Below are 18,144 nucleotides of genomic sequence, written 5' to 3' on the forward strand. Positions count from 1 at the left end.
ACTACATATGCTTGGATCTTCAGATTCATAAATGTGATCTTGGTTACAGATTTGACACCGTGATTGGGTTACTCAGGAATTGAATGTGTTTCTCAGATTGAGATTGTACTGGTTACCGAGGATAGGGATAACAATTGTTTACTCAGGATTGCGACCGTGATTTGGATTACAGGACTGAGACAATGATTTGATTACTCTGAACTTTTGATTGGATTACTCAGGATTGAGATTGTGGTTGAACGCTTGCATTAATTTATTATTAATTTAATAATTATTGTATTTTTTATTATTATATACTACCTTTGTGATAATGGATTTATGGGCCTGGTAAACTGCAGCAAATCAGAATTGTGTTGTTCTGTTGTCAGTACATGACAATTAACCATTCTTGGTTCTCCACTATTTTTTTAGCTAAATTGATCACACTGGAAAAGGGATATTTTTTTCAAAGTGCATATTTTTGGGACAACAAGAATGGAAATTTACATTTGATCAAGGTCTGAGATTAATTTCACGAGGAAAGACACCAGCACCTCCACAAATGGTTTATGGAGCACAAATCTATACTGTGGTTGATTGTTGGTGTTGAATATTCAGAATCCTGCACAGGGCTAACTTTAATCCATGTTTATTGCTTCCATTATAGATGATTGAGGGTCCAAACATTCTATGATTTAAGGCCAAAGAGACCCATGGACAGCAGAGATATTTAATTGAACAAGATCTGACATGTGTCAAAGGAGAAGGAAAGTTGGTTTAATATAGTCACAGAAGGTGTAATTGGTGAATATGTTCAGTGTCACTTCAGACTGCAGACTGGTGTAGACAGAAGGGATTAAGGAAGAGGAAAAGGAAAAAATGAACATTACATTCAAGGATTTTGGAAAGAGTAAGGAGATTGGGCTGGGTACAGTTTGAGGAGAGACGGTGGGGCAGATTGAAGAAGAGAAGAACAGATCCTGAGAAGAGAGAACTGATGACAAAATAACGGCAGGGCCAGATATCGCAAATAAATTTAAATTTAAGTTGGTGAAAAATTACTTGCCAAAACAAGAACTGCAATTCCCATTGAAACCAGAAATTGTACAATATTAACAAAGAAAAGTAGTGTAATAGCAGCATTCTGATACATGTGGGCTGACTACTTGGCTTACTTACGGGCTGTGACAGCGCAGTCAGACGTATTCCAGCACCTCAGTGCTTGCCTTGTCATAATACACTCTCAGATCAGTAAAGCTGTGGGGCTGTACTGAGGAAAGTAAAGCCCTGCAGGCTTGAAGGGAGGTGGAAATTTGACCTAAACACTGTCTCATTGGGAGAAAGTAAAGTGCTCTATACTTTGGGGTCTTGCAGGGCTCAGAGCAGGGCCCCATACTTTCAGTGATGTACGTATATTAATGACCTGGACAGATTGTAGGGACCATGATTAAGAAGTTTCCATTGGCATCTAAATTGGCAACGTGCATGATAATGAGGAAGAAATTCTAGAGAGTAGGCCTACACGGTTTGGTGGACAGAAAATTAGCAGCTGGATTTCAGTCTGGAAAAGTGTGAAGTAACGCATTAGCAAAGAGCAACCAAGATAAGGGAATTATCCAAACAACAAATGGTAGGTCTGAAACCTACCAGCTTGTCCAACCTCTCCCTATAACTCAAACATTTGAGTCCTGGCAACGTACTTGTAAATCATGTTTACAATCATTCCATCTTAATGGCATCTTTCTGATAGCAGCATGACCACAATTGAACACAATACTCCAAATGTGGCCTCACCAATGTCTATACAACTGCAACATAATGTGTCAAAATGTACAGTCAATGCCCTGCCTAATGAAGACAAACATGCCAAAAGCCTTCAACACCACTCTCCAAGGATATGGAGAGACAATATTGTCAACATTTATCAGAGTTCACTTCACTGCATTACATCTTGTTTGCTGCAACTGCCTTCAGATCTTGGGTCTGATATTGCCGATCACTCTTAACATGGTGCACTTCAGGACTTTCTTATTGAGTAGCCAAATATATAACCTGACATATATACTGCATGTAAAGGAACAGACATTGTACATGTACGATAAACCCAACGAAAATGGGTGACTAGTTTGACTGATTGCATTGACTTAATCCCGATCCCTTTATAAGAAGTGAGTTCACACTACTGTTCAAACAGCACCAATTCTCTCTTGGCCTTTGCAGGCCTAAAGTGAACCTCTGCATCTTGACAACTTGGAAATCTTACATTATGAATTAACAAATGGTTTTGATGGCATGATCTGGTTAGTTAGATGATTTGGCTCCGAGTCCAGGAGATTAATACTGCATGTGGTTAGTAAATTCATTTTGTTGATGAGGCAGAATAAATGTCTCCATCCATCAGGTTCTTGAAACAAAATATTCTGGCTTGTGTCAGTCGATCTTATTCTTAGAATTGAGCTTTTCTTCTATACCTAGGAATAAAAGAGCACATTAAATAAGTGTTTTGTGAAATCTGTTCTTGCTTCTATCTTCTGTTGCACTTGCAAAAGTCAAATATTGTAAATGTTGAACATTTGAAATAAACATAGAGAAAATATTGGAGAGATGGTTCTAGTGAAGCAAATCTTCACAGATGCTGCCTAACCTGCTGAGCATTTCTTGCATTTCAAGTCAAGTTAAATTGAGCTTATATTTTCCGAAGAAGGGTCCCGACCCAAAACGTCACCCATTCTTTTTCTCCAGAGATCCTGCCTGACCCAATAAGTTACTCCAGCACGTTGTGCCTATCTTCAGTATAAGCCAGAATCTGCAGTTCCTTTCTACACATGTTTATTGTCATATGCACAGTACGGTGAAGTACAGGCACTATGAAAATAATTTCTTGCTCTTATTCCATTCTCCTTTGCTTATATTAAGACTAATAGTAAGACCAAGAGACCTGCAGATCAGCACTTGTAGGTTCTCTGCAGAGTATCTGTTCTCTATCTCTGGGCCACAGCTGAAACAGCAGTGGAGGACCAAATGGGCCAGAGGCTGTCTCTACCTTTTATTTGAATTTTAATTTGGAAAATGAGCCATGCCACGATATAAATAAGCAGCAACAACATGAACATAAGATCAGAAGTGCAAATGTAAATGCTGAAAACACTCAGCAGGTCAGGTAGCATCTGTTGAGAGAGAAACAGTTAGCATTTTCCTTCTCATTGAATGACCACCACTAGCCAGATGCCGTTGATACACTCCCAACGAGTATGTTGGCATTCCTTGGCTTCCACAGCTTGTGATGACAGCTACTGAATGCAGCTGCCATTCAGCATCTGGTCTATTCGATTCCATATGAGCAAGAGTGTACCCAGAACAGGCAAGCAGACTCAGCCACAGAATAAAACAGTGTGGAAACAGGCCCTTCAGCCTAACACGTAAAGTCCAACCAAGATGCCCATCTACACTAGTTCCATTTGCCCGTGTTTGAAGCATATCCCTCTAAACCTTTCATGTCTGTGTATCTGTCCAAATATCTTTCAGATGTTGTTATAGAACATCCTTCAACCACTTCCTCTGGCACCTCTTCCATATACATGCCGCCTTATACGCCATGTGCCCGGTACTAGATATACTGTCCTGTTACAGAACTGAATGATTTTCAGTGGTCTGCCTGCTATATAAAGAAGATAAAGTAACATTTCTGATCTCAGTCTGATCCATATCCCCTCTAGGCATTGGAACAAAAACAGTTTCCCATTTTGCCTTTGTCACTCCTCCTATAATTCAGAAGGTCCCATTCTCAGTCTATCAGATAAAATGTGGCTCTGATCAAACAGTCTATAGCGGCAGACTTGAATCAATAGCCTTTATATCTAATATAGACACAAAATGCTGGAGTAACTCAGCAGGACAGGCAGCATCTCTGGACAGGAGGAATGTGTGATGTTTTGTGTTGAGACCCTTCTTCAGGCTTTACACTTTATTTTTCTATGTATTTCTTCCTACGCCCTTTATATCTAATACGGCCTGTAAACCAGAAAAGTCTCAGTTTTAAAGTGATCTCAAAAACATGCACAAAGCATAATAGAAGGATAAAAACATATTTACATGCTATTTACAATGACTGTTATCTGGAATGGACTGATTTATGGATAATGAGCAAGATATATACTTAAAGGACAAAAATACATTGCAAAGGAATTAGGAAAATATAAGGGGATGACTAAATAATTCCTTCAAAGAACTGGATTTACAGAGATATCTTGGGGTCCAGTCCATAGCTCCCTGAAAGTGTCAACACGAGATAGTAAAGAAGGTGGGCAGCATATTTGCCTTCATTGGTTAGTGTATTTAGGTTTATGTTTATTATTGTCACATGTTTATTATTGTCAGGAAGGCATGCTGCAGTTTTATAAAATGTTGGTTAGACAAAATTTGATGTATTATGTCACCCCATTACAAGAAGGATGTGAAGGCTTTGGAGAGGATGCAAAAGTTCACCAGAGTGTTGTATGGATTTGAGAATATTAGCTATATGGAGAGGCTGGGCCAGGTTGGAATATTTTTACTGGAGCGTCTGAGGCTGAGTGGCAACCTGATATAAATGTATAAAATTTTGAGAGGGGTCTTTTTCCCAGGGTGGAAATGCCAAATACCAGAGACCATAGCTTTAAAGTGAGAATAGGAAAGTTTATGGAAATTTATAAGGCAAATCTAGGACACAAAAAGTGCCTGGAATGCATTGCCAGGGGAGGTGGTGGAAGCAGATGCAAAAGCAACATTTAAGATGCATTTAGACAGGCATATGAACAGGTAGGAAATGGAAGCATGTAGACTATATACAGCCAGATGGATTGGTTTGGATTCACATCTTGGTTGGCACAGACATTATGGACCCTGCTCTGCCCTCCTCTGGTTCTGTTATATTTTCTAGGAGCAGATACTGATATGATGGACAAATTGACTTCCTCCAAAGCTGTGGTGTTTCATGATTCTATCATCTCAGAGTGCTCTGTCATTTACTTCCCACACTTGCTTTATTAATGGAAGATCTCATTAAGGTTTGAGAGTTATGTGACTCGCCTTTAAGAAATAAAACTAAATATATTTTACTTCACCAAGTAAGAGCAGCAACATGGTATTTTAGCCCTAAGGTTAGATTGGAGAAGATGCAGTTTATCTTGAAGAAATTGAGGGATGATTTGATGGCGATTTGGATGACCAAGGGCTTTGATAGGTTTTGATAGGTAGACAGAGTGAAACTGTTCCATTAGGGACCAATTGAGTGCGCGGGTTTGAAATGTTTGGCAGAAGGTAAAAGGAGAAAATATTTTTTTTCACTGAGAGTAGTTCTGGGATGGTAAAATACAAATCAGTCAGGGCCTTCAACACAGATTGGACAGACATGTGAGAGAGAATTACCAGCAGTGGTGTGGAAGCTGTATCGGCTTGATGGGCTGAATGACCTGATTTTGTGCCAGGGAAATAGCCAGGAAAAGGATAAAACTGAAACATTTAAATGGGTGTCACTTTAACGAAAATGATTTTTGAGTTTCAATTGCCAAATTTGAGTTGTTAAAAAATAAGTTCCGACTGGACTTCTAATCCTGTGGTATATGCACTGAATTGTGGCCACCAGCCTGAATCATCCAGAAGGGAACAGGAGTTTCCCTGGAAATGCCGGGTAGGCCAGAAGGACTTGCGCGGAAAGCATCTTGTATTACTGGCAAGACCTGTAGTGAGTACTGGTAGGGACAGATGTATCATATATTGATTTAGTCAGCTTCGAGTTGAAACATAGCAGCACCTGGTGAATTATACAAAGCGTTTATGTCTTGCATGTGGTCTATACCAAAGAGATAGAAACAGAATCAAAGCAATAAAGGTACTTACATCTTGATTTGTCCCAGATGAAACTGTTTAATATTTCACCCACCGTATACAAAATGTTGATGACAGCAACTGATGCCACGAAGGCAACACACTTCGGAAAGCTGGGTAGTTGGTCGAGAAGTGGATAGACCCACATTCCTGTCACGTGGTGAATCCAGCAAATCCTAGAGAAGTTAGAAGTAAAACAGGTAAAATCTTCCTGCCTGAATGATAGAAGACAACACAGCACCCTGACAAACCGGGAACCACCATAGAAACATAGAAAATAGGTGCAGGAGGAGGCCATTCTGCCCTTCGAGCCAGCACTGTCATTCATTGTGATCATGGCTGATCATTCAAAATCAGTAACCCGTGCCTGCCTTCTCCCCATACCACTTGGTTCCACTAGCCCCAAGAGCTCTATCTAACCATGGTTTTGATGGATCTTCACCTGCTACCTGACTGGTGCTAGACCTCCTGCAATGGGATGGGGTTGATCTGGAGAAATCATGGGCAAGTCCCTCTAACCCAACTCCAGTTATAGTCATACAGTGGGGCAACAGGCCCTTCGGCCCAACTTGCCCACACCGACCAACATGTCCCATTCTCACTAGTCCCACTTGCCTGCGTTTGGCCCATGTCCCCTCAAACCAGTCCTTGACATGTTGAAATGTATTGGACGTTTGCTTACTGTGAGTTCAATTACAGTAGTGAAACTCACTGAAGAAAAGCCCTTCCAAAAACTGTATTTATAAACAATACTTTCCAGAGAAGATGGTACCTAGGTCTATGGAGAAAAAAGAGGAGCATGGAAATAATCTTCAAAGAGTCAGTATGATGGAAAGTATGGCTGTCTTGTGTGCTATTTGATGGCTAATACAGGAGTGATACCTGGAATATATCCATAAAGAAAATTATGAATAATGGTAAGCTGTAACTATATCTTTATGTGACAAATCTCCCCCATTGGGTTTACGCATTTTCTTCAGGAAAATGGTTCTTGCCAAATTTGGGATAAATGGGGCTCCAGAGCGACCAATGTGATTGCCCCACTACTGCCTCCTCAGTTCACGATCAATCGGGAATAAATAATAAAAGCCAGTGGTGCCTGTGACATCCACATACCATGTGAATAAATCAAAAAGCAAAATGTTGTGGCAGTACCTGGTGGCTAGCCACGGGTAGCGAACCCTCAGCTCAGGAGGGAGGAGTTTTGCATCTCGGAGTAGAAGGCGTTGTGTCATGGGCTCTGACCCAGGGTATTTAAGATCGGGTCACGCCCGGTCACGAGGTTGGAGTTGGAAGCAGCATAGTGACAGTAATAAACGCCATTTTGTTCACATAACTTGTTTTCGCCTCATTCCTGGCTGGACTCCTGGAGTCCCCGCTACAATATAACCAAAAATGTGCTTCTAAAATCATGCAAATTTGAGACACAAGGGACTCCAGACGGTGGAAGATGGAGCAAAATATAAACTGCTGGACGAACTCGGCAGGTCCAGCTCCTGATTTCATAAGTCCTTGGAGCAGAATTAGGCCATTCAGCCAATCAGGTCTATTCCGCCATTCACTCATAGCTGATGGGTCTATCCCTCTCAACTCCATTCTCCTGCCTTCTCCCATAACCCCTGAAACCCTTGCTAATCAAGAACCTGTCAATCTCCACCTTAAAAATATCTATTGGTTTGGCCACTACAGCCGTCTGTGGCAATGAATTTCATGGATTGACCGCCCTCCGAGTAACAAAACTCCTCATCATCTCCTTTCCTCAACCCCCAATATAGTTCTGCTTTACCAAACATTAACACACATGTGTTATACACCTCCTGGACCGAGTATTACCTTACTGTCACCATATGTTACTAAAGTTTTTAGTCACCAGTCGTTAGTCGGGATGTTAGTCGTGTAACTTTATTCTATGCTAATAAAACTTGTTGGACCTTTACTTGGTGTGTTGTTTATTAGCTCTACACCCAAGTTCCTGCAGCAGTTTGTTCTTTGTCCTTTATCTCACAGCAGCTTTTTAAATGTGTATCTTTGAGAACTAAACATCACTAGGCCAGGCTGAGGATTTGAGCCTTTTAAAATAAGGCACCAATAATCCCTCTGTCTCCACAGAGGCTGCCTGACACACTGTTTTCCTCTACCTTGTTTTTCACTCCAGATTCCAGCATCTGCAGTCTCCTGTCTCTCCACAAACAGGATCACACAATACAGAAGATGGTCCTCCCACTAATTTCAGGAGTAACCCAACAACATCAAATTCAGCAGTTGAGTAGCCCATCATTGACCCCACAGATAAGCAGATCTGTATGCTGGGTTTGAGCCTTAGGCTGCAAAATCAGTTCTCAACAGTCCAGAATCCTCACCCACACCATACGGCATGCTTAAAAGAGAGGTAATTGTGATTGATTATTTTCACTGTGTGCTAACAGACAAGTCAGCTAATACCACTGTGTATTTCCGCAATGCCACCCCTCACTAAAATAGCATTACGACAGTGACTCAACATCATTAGTGAATGATATTTGTTGAAGCTTAATAGGGGTGCCGGGGTACTGTGTTAGGTCACATCACATTTGAAACAGTTGCCTCTGTTATTGATGCACGGTGTACCACCTCACACTTTGACGTCCCCTGGTGATATTTTATAAAAACAAAATATCATTACGCTTCTCTGTGGTTCATTGTCCTCCCACATTCTTCATGCCACCGCTTGACAGATCTGTAGTCATTGCAGCAACAGTAACCCGACAGAAAGCCTACCACAGACACGTTGTTGTAGGAACACATAGGGTCAGGCTGCAGGGATGGTGGATGTTTACGTTTGAGACCCTGCATCAGGACTGGTAGTGTAGAGGGGTGATGGCCAGTATCGAGAGGTGAGAGGGAGAGGGAGGCAGGGGCTGGATGTTGATAGGTAGAGACAGGTGAGGTGAAGGATAATGGACAGAAGGACCCAGGTGGGGACAGGGCATGGCGGTCTGGAGATAGTGGCTAGAGGGTGATAGGTAGACACAGATATGGAGAGAGGTGGAGTCAGCTGGTAGAGGGGAAGTGGGAGATAGAGACAGAAACTGGAGGATGCCAGTCAACCATGCAATTAACCTATTGGGTCTCCTATTCCCTCCAACAACTGGTTGAATCTGCCCATTATTTTATTTGGGTTCAGAAATACAGCGCGGAAACAGCAATTAAGCCCAGCAAGTCCGTGCCGACCAGCGACCCCTGTACACTAGCATCATCCTACATGCTAGGGACAATTTACAGGTTTTTTTCCCCCACAGCCAATTAACCTGCAAACCTGTACATCCTTGGAATATGGGAGAAAACTGGAGCACCCTGAGAAAACCCACCCGGTCACAGGGAGAACGTACAAACTCCGTTCAGACAGCACCCGCAGTCACGATCGAACCCGGGTCTCTGGCGCTGTAAAGCAGCAACTCTCCCGCTGCACCACCGTGCCAGAATATCTGGTTCCACTTATCACTTCCACTTTAGAGTTCAGCACCTGTAGCCCCTTGTGTCCCCATTAATAACCTTCTATCATCTGCATCTGCAAAGGGAAATTAGGTGATCTGAACCTTGTCCAGAGGCTGAATTTAGCTTCTGAACAAATGGTGGAGAGTACCTCTAGGGAAGGAATTCCAGAGCCTCAGCAGCTGAAGATATATCCATCCATGGTGTAAAAAACAAACTGCTGGAAGACCTCGGTGAGTCAGGTAGCACCTGTGGTTGCAAAGGGTTGATCGATGTTTCGGGTTGAGACACTACTTCAGGACACAAAACACTCATTGCACTTCCAAAGTAAGGTCTCGACCTGAAATATCGACCATCCTTTTACCTCCATGGATGCTGCTCGACCCGCTGAGTTCCACCACCAGTTTTGTTTTGCTGCAGATTCCAACATCTGCATTCTCATGTGGCTCCATCATGGTGTAACTAAAACTCTGCGATGATCTAAAGCCTTACATTTTAAGAACAGACCAAAGATCTTGGAGGGATGTAGACCTGGTTGAGATTATGAGGAGAGGGAGGGATTTTGAAACAATGATGAGAATTTTAAAATGGAAGACTCAAGAAACTGAAGATACTTGAAACTTGAGCAAAACACAAAGTGCTGGAGGAACTGAATTCTCCACGCCGCATCTGTGGTTGAGATGGACAGACATTGTTTCGGGTCAGGATCCTTCTTCAGTGTATGCTTTGTTTAAAATGAGAGAGATTGCTTACCCAATAGCCAACGCAAGGATGATGTATGAATGTAAGGTAGTGCACGAGCCACAGATGTGGATACATTTGGAAACCCAGTTCGTTTTGGATTGCACTGAGTCTCCAATCTCATGCTCACTCTTTCTCCTAGTGAAATAACCAGAGACTGGGAAAACAGTTGAAAAAAGAAGACAGACACAAAGTGCAGTAGTATATTAGCGGGTCAGGCAGCATCTCTGGAGGATGTGGGGGGGGTGGGGGGGGTAGGAAAAGGCCAGAACAAATCAGGGCTGGCATCAGATAACCAAGGAAGGGCGGAGCCCATAATGGCCCATTGCTATTTTTTTTACTAACAGTCTCTTACTTATCCAAATCTGCATTTTGGTAACGGGTCACATCTCCAGTTCAAACCTAAATTGGCCAACCAACACCTTAATAAAGGGTGAAAGCCTTGCAAAAATCAGTGAAAGCCTTAACAAGAGATGATCCCGGATTCTATTGGGTTATCTGGACATTACAAAGAGATTTGATGCTTCCAATGAACTTCCGCTGATAACTTTCAGTCTCAACAGATTCTCCCTTTCTTACGATGAGAGACCACACACTACACAGAAATATGGAGGATATACAAGCGTAACTGGTTGGCAAGGGTATTCTGGAAGGATTGTTTTCATCTGAATCTTTTATGTAATCAGAAAGTACAGATTCAGCCTGACACAGACCATGATAACAACAGTGGTCTAAAGCAAACATCTTCAATCCACTGTGTCCATTTACAAAAGATTAATGAGCACAAAATGTGAAGCCAGCAGGGCAGGAACATCTTCCCAGGTTGATGATTAACTTTGATGCAACGTCTGTCTGATTGAAAGGCGCCCTGTACAGGACGTTCAGGAGATAGTCACGGACAAAGGTTTACACCGTTTCCTCGGCTCCTGAGTTGATCTCTTTAATGTTCTTGTGACTCCGTGGCCATGTGAATCTCTTGTCTGGTAACTCAACAGAGACACAAGTTCCATGGAATAGTTAGTGGCAATGTTGTTTGATGGACGTTGTTTCTGCAGAATGGATGGGTGCATTTCTCTATTTCTTCTGAAATCCAAGTGTTTGTTTGTCTCTTTTAGAGCCAGCATTTGTAGTCCATCCCTCGCTGGTCTTGAGAAAACGCTGGTGAGTTACCAGCCCAGAGGAAGAAGTTGCAGGAGATCCAGCATTTTGAGCTGGTGATAATAGAAGACATATGATGTGTCTCTGCATTTGTGACTTGCCCAGGTGTTATAGATCATGGCTCGGGGGGAGACTGTTGAGTAGTCTACATGTGCAACTAAGCCATATATTGATGATGGCACATGCTGTATCCATAAGTCTTCTGATGATGGAGGAAGTGAATATTTGAAAGTTCATATGTAGTGCCTATCAAGATAATTGAATATTGTTTAGCTCCTTGGGTTATTGGTTTATTATTGTCAAGTGTAGTAAGATAATGTGAAAAACTTTGTTTTACATGAGCATATCATACACAGGTATTGTGAAAAGTGAAAGTATACAGTGGGCAGAATATGGTGTTACAGCTACAGAGAAATTACATTTTTTATAAAGTGCAAAGGTGGTAAAACGGAAGATCAGAAATATATCCTTAGCATGCAGCATGAGAAGTTTATTCAAGAATCTGATAACAACGGTAAAGAAGTGACACAAGAGTCTGCAGATGCTGAAATCTTGATCAATATTGAGCAAAAACAATGGGAAAGAAATATTCTTGAATTTGGTGGTGGTCTTTTCAAGCTTTTGTAACTTCTGGTCCATGGGAGAGGAGAGAGAAGGGAATGGCCGGAGTGAGAGTGGTCATTGATTATCTTGTTTAAGAAGGAACTGCAGATGCTGGAAAATCGAAGGTAGGCAAAAATGCTGGAGAAACCCAGCGGGTGAGGCAGCATCTACGGAGTGAAGGAAATAGGCAAAGTTTTGGGTCAAAACCGTTCTTCAGACTGATGTGAGGGGGGGGGGGGGGGGGGGGGGGGGGGGGGGGGGGGGGGGGGGACAAAGAAAGGAAGAGGTGGAGCTAGTGGGCTGAGGGAGAGCAGAGAAGGGGAGGAGAAAGTAGGGACTACCTGAAATTAGAGAAGTCAATGTTCATTCCACTGGGGTGCAAACTGACCAAGCAAAATATGAGGTGCTGCTCCTCCAATTTACGCTGGTCCTCACCTTGGCCATGGAGGAGGCCAAGGACAGAAAGGTCGGATTCGGAATGGGAGGGGGAGTTGAAGTGCTGAGTCACCGGGAGATCAGGTTGGTTATTGCGAACCGAGCGCAGGCGTTGGGTGAAGCGATCGCCAAGCCAACGCTTGGTCTCACCGATGTAGAGAGCTGACATCTAGAGCATCAGATGGAATAGATGAGGTTGGAAGAGGTGCAGGTGAACCTCTGCCGCACCAGGAAAGACTGCTTGGGTCCTTGAATGTAGTCAAGGGGGGAGGTAAAGCGACAAGTGTAGCATTTCCTGCGGTTGCAAAGGAAAGTGCCCAGAGAGGGGGGTGGTTTAACCATATAACCATATAACAATTACAGCACGGAAACAGGCCATCTCGGCCCTACAAGTCCGTGCCGAACAAATTTTTTTTTTTCCCCTTAGTCCCACCTGCCTGCACTCATACCATAACCCTCCATTCCCTTCTCATCCATATGCCTATCCAATTTATTTTTAAATGATACCAATGAACCTGCCTCCACCACTTCCACTGGAAGTTCATTCCACACCGCTACCACTCTCTGAGTAAAGAAGTTCCCCCTCATATTACACCCCTAAACTTCTGTCCCTTAATTTTGGGTGGGAAGGGGTGGTTGTTTTCCGAACATTCAGTTTGTCATGTTGACATATAAAAGATTTTGATGAAAAAAGGAGGCTAGTTACTCGCAGCAGGTTACCCAACCTCTGACCTGATCCCGTAGACATGATGCCTTAGTGGCTGGTTCAGTGGAGTTTCTGGCCCCAGGGTGCTCACAGTGGTAATGCCACTGAACGGCAAGAGTCGACTCTCTTGTTGGTACTGGCCATTACTTGACACTTCTATGGCAAGAATATTACTTATCACTTAGCTGCTCATATCTACATAGTGTCCAAGCCTTGGCATAAGATAGTATGACTAACTTAATACTGATGAAGGTGAAGCATCCTGAGAAAAACAAATTGAATTAATTTTATCAGGTGCAGACTTAGACTGGCTCTGCCTACCGCTAGCAGTGCAGTGGTAATCTTATCCACTGTGAGACTCTGTTATGAACCTTCTTTTTTCCAGGGTGTCTGTTTATATATCTGGGCATGGTGACAATGTTTCTCCTTGAGGTTCTGCTGCCTGCAGGGTTGGAAATAGCACTGTAGTGTTTAATGTGTTCCCATTAAAGGGCTGACGTATTTCTGGAGAGTTACATCCTGTGGGAGTTGGGAGGTGTGATGCTGGTGCCAAGGTTCTGAGAAATGTTGCTGGTTGATTGTCATGGAAACTGAGCACAGGAAGTTTCTAAGTGGATTAGTTGGGCAAAATGAGGGGAGGCTGTTGTACATACAGTCTCTAGTTCCTAAGTAGAGGAAGGTGTTCAATGAGCAGAAAAGGAAAACTATAAGAAACATATATTCACACAAAGGGTGCTTGGTTTCATACGAAGGTTGATGAGTGTATGCAACGAGCTGCCAGAGGAGGTAGTTGAGGCAGGGACTATCGCATCCTTCATGAAACATTTATTCAGGTACATGGATAGATCAAGTTTAGAGGGATATGGACCAAACACAGGCAGGTAGGACTAGTGTGGATGGGATATGTTGGCCGGTGTGGGCAAGTTGGGCCGAAGGGCCTGTTTCCATGCTATAAGACTCTGGCTCAATGTCTTCTTTGAATAAAAAGGATTCACTTAACTCCATACCTATGTTTCATTTTTTCAGGATGAGACATAGTTGATGAAGACCATCATATATCATCATATATTGTGCATCCTAATTGTCAAGTGTCAACAGTGTTTAATTGTCATTTATACCAGTATCAGAACAATAACATTTTTACTTGTTGCAGTTTTGCAGGCACAATAAATGCAACAATGCAACAAATAAATCTATAAGCCAAAGTACGTTGTGCAACCTCAGTGCAAAGCCCATTTCAATGCTGAAATAGGGTTGGGGTTAGGACTGTGCAATGTGGTTCAAAAGCCTGATGGTTGATGAGAAGATGTTGTTCTTGAACCTGGAACAACGGTCCTCAAACTTGCAATGGTAGAAACAAGATAAGAGTGTAGCTCGGGTTGTGTGGGTCTTCTATGATATTAGCTACTTTCTACAAGCAGTGCTGTTGGTAGATCCCTTTGATGGTGGGGAGATCAGTACCCGTGATGGACCGGGCAAGATCCACCACTTTCCACGGCCTCCTTCATTCAGTTTAGTTTATTGCCACGTGTACCGAGGTACAGTGAAAAACTTTGGTTATTCATGAGCATTCAAATTACCAAACCAGGCCGTGATGCAACCAACTAGTATGTTCTCCACTGTACACCCGTGGAAGTTTGATAGTGTATTCACCGACATGCTGTATCCTCTCAAACTTCTGAGGAAGTAGAGGAATTAGAAAGTTTCTTTGTAATTGGCAAAGATAAGAGTGGAGGTGGAAAGGATGTTTGCACTGGTGGGAGAGTCTCGAACCAGAGGTCATTGCCTCAGAATTAAAGTGCGCTCTTTTAGAAAGGAGGTGAGGAGGAACTTCTTTAATTAATGTGGAACTCATTGCCACAGAGGGCTGTGGAGGCCAAGCCAGTGAGTGCTCCAGTCTCCTCCCACATTCCAAAGATGTGTAGGTATGTAAGTTAATTGGCTTCTGTAAGCTGTACCTAGAGTATAGGATCGACTAGTCAAAGAGTTAGAGTACTACAGTGTGGCCCAACTTGCCCACACTCGCCAACAAGTTCCAGCTACATCAGTCCTACCTGCCAGCATTTGGTCCATATCCCTCCAAACATGTCCTATCCGTATACCTGTCCAACTGTTTCTTAAATGTTGGGATAGTCCCTGCCACAACTATCTCCTCTGGCAGCTTGTCCCATACATTCACCACCCTTTGTGTGAAAAGGTTACCCCTCAGATTCCTATTAAATCTTTTCCCCTTCACCTTAAATCTATGTCCTCTGGCCCTCGATTCACCTACTCTGGGCAAGAGACTCTGTGTCTCTACCCGATCTATTCCTCACAAGATCTTAATCACCTCTATAAGATCACCCCTCATCCTCCTGCGTTCCAAGGAATAGAGTCCCAGCCTACTCAACCTCTGCTATAGCTCAGACCCTCTAGTTATAGTAATGGTCATCGAGTGATACAGTATGGAAATAGGCCCTTCAGCCCAACTCGCCCACACCAGCCAACAATGTCCCAGCTACATTAGTCCCACTTGCCTGCGCTTGGTCCATATCGCTCCAAACCTGTCCTATCAATGTACCTGTCCAAAAGTTTCTTAAACGATGGGATAGTCCCAGCCTCAACTACCTCCTCTGGCAGCTTGTTCCATACACCCACCACCCTTTGTGTGATAAAGTTACCCCTTGGATTCCTATTACATTTTTTCCCCTTCACCTTGAACCTGTGCCCTCTGGTCCTCGATTCCCCTACTATGGGCAAAAGACTCTGTGTATCTACCTGATCTATTCCTCTCACGATTTTGTATACCTCTATAAGATCTCTCCTCATCCTCCTGCGCTCCATGGAATAGTGACCAGCTTACTCAACCTCTCCCTATAGCTGCGGCACAGTGGCGCAACAGTAGAGTTGCTGCCTTGCAGCAAATGCATTGCCGGAAACCCAGGTTCGATCCCAACGACAGGTGCTGTCTATACGGAGTTTGTACGTTCTCCCTGTGACCTGCATGGGTTTTCTCCGAGATCTTCGGTTTCCTCCCACATTGCAAAGACATACAGGTTTGTAGTTTAATTTGTAAATGTAAAAAGAAAAATTGTCCCTAGTGTGTGTAAGATAGTGTTAGTGTACGGGGATTGCTGGTTGGCGTGGATCCGGTGGGCCGAAGGGCCTGTTTCCACTCTGCATCTCTAACTAAAAAGTCCTGGCAACATCCTCATAAATCTTTTCTAAACCCTTTCAAGCTTGACAATATCTTTCCTATAACATGGTGCCTAGAACCAAACACAATATTCTAAATGCGGTCTCACCAACATCTTATACAACTGCAACATGACCTCCCAACTTCTATACTCAATACTCTGACTGACGAAGGCCAAAGTGCCAAAAGCCTTTTTGACCACTTTACCTACCTGCAACTCAATCTTGAAGGAACCATGCACCTGCACTCCTAGATCCCTCTGTTCTACAACACTACTCAGAGGCCTACCATTTACTTTGTTCGACGTCCCAAAATGCAACACCTCACACTTCTCTGTATTAAATTCCATCAACCAATCCTCCGCACATCTGGCCAATCGAACCAGATCCTGTTGCAATCGTTCACAACCTTCTTCACTATCTGCAAAACCACTATCTTTTGTTTAATCATCAAATTTGCTAACCTTGCCCTGTATGTTCTCATCCAAATCATTGATGTAGATGATAAACAGTAACGGGCCCAGCACCGAACCCTGTGGCACATCACTAGTCACATGCCTCCATTCTGAGAAGCAACCTTCCTTCCTTGGAGCCAATTTGCTATCCATCCATCTATCTCTCCTTGGATCCCATGCGATGTAACCTTCCAGAGCAGTCTACAATGCAGAACCTGTTGAGCGCCTTACTGAAGTCCATGTACACAACATCTACGGCTCTGGCCTCATCAACCTTTTTCTTCACGTCTTCAAAGAAATCAATCAGATTTGTGAGACACGACCTCCCATGTGCAAAACCATGCTGATTATCCCTAATCACCCCTTGCCCATCCAAATGCCTGTAAATCCTATCCCTCAGAATACTCTCCAGTAACTTGCCAATGACAGATGTTAAGCTCACTGGCCTATAGTTCCCAACATTTTCTCTGCAGCCCTTCTTGAAAAGAAGTACAACATTTGCCACCCTCCAGTCTTCCGGCACCTCTCCTGTATTTAAGGACAATTTGTCAACTTCAACGAGGGCTCTCGCAATTTCCTCTCTAGTTTCCCACAATGTCCTTGGATATATCAGAACAGGCCCTAGAGATTTGTCTACCTTCAAACACGACAGTACCTTCAGTACTTCTTTGACAGTAACCCTGACTGCTCAAAAGACACTTCCAGTTAACGCTCGAATTTCCTCCGTCCTACTGTCTTTGTCCTCGTTAAACACAGAGGAGAAATACTCATTTAGGACCTTGCTCATCTCCTGTGGCTCCACGCAGAGGTGACCGCTTTGATTCCTGAGAGGTCCCATTCTCTCTCTAGTTACCCTTTCCCACCTTATGTATTTATAAAATCTTTTGGGATTGTCCTTAATGCTATGACCTGGTCACTTTTTGCCCTTCTGATTTCCATTTTTAGTTTAATCCTTAATTACCGAAACTCCTCTAGGGATCCATTTGATCCCAGCTGCCTATACCTGTCCCATGCATCCTTCTTGTTTTTGAATCATGTCTCAATGTCCCTTGTCAGCCAACTTCCTTACGTTTGCCTGTTTTACCCTTCACTCTAACGGGGACGTTTCTTCAGTATACTTTTAAAAACATCCCACTTGTATGGATGATTGTTGGTCAGCACGGACTTGGTGAGCTGTGGGACCTGTTTCCATGCTGTATCTCTGAACGAAACTAAATGAGAAGTATTGATTGATAAGCAGTTTGGGATATGCAATTTTGAAATATTTTTAAATCATGTATTCATTTATTTGGGATGTGGGTGTGAATGGCAGAGCCAGCATTTATCAAACATTCCTAATTACTTTTAAGGAAGTGATGTTGAGGCACCATTTGGACCAAGGGTGGCTTTTAGGTGAAAATACAACTCTTTTTAGTAAAGTGACCTGCTACAGGATACTCTGCCTCTGATCAGTTCCTGCAGCCATGATGGTTATGTTGCTGATGTGCGAGAGTTTCTTGATGAGGGTGACCTCCAGGATGTTGATGGAAGAAGGTTCAACAAAAGTTTCCCAAGGGA

General features: G+C 43.1%; 1 protein-coding gene across 1 annotated transcript in view; it reads right to left on the reverse strand.

Moving 5' to 3' along the window:
* Nucleotides 1-615: 615 nt before the first annotated feature.
* aig1 (androgen-induced 1 (H. sapiens)) overlaps nt 616-18,144 on the reverse strand; it is a 70,071-nt gene continuing 52,542 nt past the window's right edge. Inside the window, exons 4-5 of the mRNA XM_055639143.1 lie at nt 5,857-6,020; nt 616-2,450 (exon numbers count right to left, since the gene is read on the reverse strand). Coding sequence (XP_055495118.1) covers nt 2,410-2,450; nt 5,857-6,020 — 205 coding nt within the window. The 3' untranslated portion in view covers nt 616-2,409. The remainder of the gene's footprint in view (nt 2,451-5,856; nt 6,021-18,144) is intronic.

This window comes from Leucoraja erinacea, chromosome 8 (assembly GCF_028641065.1).
Source record: "Leucoraja erinacea ecotype New England chromosome 8, Leri_hhj_1, whole genome shotgun sequence".
NCBI classification, from domain to species: domain Eukaryota; kingdom Metazoa; phylum Chordata; class Chondrichthyes; order Rajiformes; family Rajidae; genus Leucoraja; species Leucoraja erinaceus.